The sequence below is a fragment of the Ceratina calcarata genome, unplaced genomic scaffold, assembly GCF_001652005.2.
Source record: "Ceratina calcarata isolate Rehan_Ccalc_2016 unplaced genomic scaffold, ASM165200v1 scaffold32.2, whole genome shotgun sequence".
Lineage (NCBI taxonomy): Eukaryota > Metazoa > Arthropoda > Insecta > Hymenoptera > Apidae > Ceratina > Ceratina calcarata.
In genome coordinates this window covers 105,298-106,874 of record NW_017154651.1, presented here as the reverse complement: position 1 = coordinate 106,874, position 1,577 = coordinate 105,298, and the positions used below count along the sequence as shown (strand labels likewise).

General features: G+C 44.4%; 1 protein-coding gene across 2 annotated transcripts in view; it reads right to left on the bottom strand.

Moving 5' to 3' along the window:
• The window catches only part of LOC108624588 (glutamate receptor ionotropic, kainate 1-like), a 198,932-nt gene that overhangs the window by 101,580 nt on the left and 95,775 nt on the right, over positions 1 to 1,577 (bottom strand). For both annotated transcript variants that reach the window (XM_026813222.1, XM_026813221.1), the window contains exon 2: positions 1,138 to 1,324. In XM_026813222.1, coding sequence (XP_026669023.1) covers positions 1,138 to 1,210 — 73 coding nt within the window. In that variant the 5' untranslated portion in view covers positions 1,211 to 1,324. The remainder of the gene's footprint in view (positions 1 to 1,137; positions 1,325 to 1,577) is intronic.

The window sequence follows — 1,577 nt, the reverse complement described above, 5'->3', positions numbered from 1 at the left end:
CTGTTGCATTTATTCCTATATTGGAGTACAACAAAGAGAATAATAATGTATTTTTGGTATTACAATTATAAAAAGAAAGGTCCAAAGATTTATAAGAAGAAATTAAATTAGAATAATCATCAAGGCTAAGACCAGTTAAAAATAAGACTTCAAAGACTGCACAGAGTTTCCAAAGGATTACCAAGTAGGTAAAAAGTATAACTGGAACAAATCTGTTACTGTGTAACGATATTGAGAGATAGTCCATTGCATCTGAAGTCTGTTCAAGTAGTTTTAATTATGACCATAATTAACTAAACGTAAAGAAGTATTTTCAAATCATCTAAAAATGACAATCTATAAAATTTCGCTAGAATATTATTAGTACAAAAATGAAACAGAAGGGCTCCAACATAAGAGGTTCAATTATCCTGAGAACACTAAGGGAGGAAGGTGTGAACGTTTTGTAACAGTAATTTCAGAAATGTTTCACGTAAGACGCTTACACCACGAGGGTAGCGAGCTCATTGACGGTAGCTGTGCACGCTGTTGTATCGCTGCAATGGCAAGGTGCTCGTGACGTATCACTTTAACACAAAGTTTACGCGTACAGCGTAACCCGCATTCCCCGAATTCCAAGAATATTCCGCTTTGCGATCCCGACCGTCTGACTATACGCGGGTATTACTACTTGCACAACTGCTAAGTTAGGACGTCGTCGTCTGCCTTCAGGAGAGCAGCGACGATCCATTTACCGCGCGATCATTTTATTTATTTCGAATGAAATGCCAAGTGGAATTACAAAATAAAACCGGAATCATTAAAGTGTAGATATTTATCTGGAGTAACACGAATCCATTCGTTGTAAGTGCCACTTGCTGGGGAACTTCAATGGAATTTAGAAAGCTTATCGATATCGCCTTCCCGCAATTGTTATCTCCGATTCCTGTGGGACTCCGAGCCACCGGAAGAGTCATCGATTAAAATTTCCTGGCCGCGTCGATGTTCGCCGACGCTTTAGTCAAATGGCTCTCGACAGGAAAGGAACGAACGAGAGTGGCGGCTAGGAGAGGAGGTAAAAGGGGAAAGAGAAAAAGTGCATAGTGGGTGGAAAGGGAGCTTTTTAACTCGAGAAGGGGATACTGGAAAGATACTCACCTATCCTAATGATATCAGGAAGAGCCGTGGCGTGGGCGGCGAGGAGCGCCAGCAGGAGCCACCTCGCAGCCATTTCCGGTTCCGGTCCGCCCCACCGTTTCTCTCCCCGACGCCTCCGACGCCACCGCCTCCCCCCGCGGCCCCAACGGGAGCCTGCGCCTCCCTTCTGCCGTAGGGAGTCACACCGCTGGAAAACAAGATGGGATGGCGAGTTCATTAAAATGCACCACGTTAACCTTCGCGTCCGGCTCCGAGATGTATACATATACCAAGGCAACAGGGTTCCGTAACGACTCGCCGTAGAACGGATTAGAAGCGAACGTTCTCTCACGTCTGTTATCATCGAAAGCATGGTAACAGATAATGAGATAATGCCGTCATCCGAAATAGTGGAATTAAACTCACACCAGCAACTACAGTTTCTAATCGTTCCACGACAG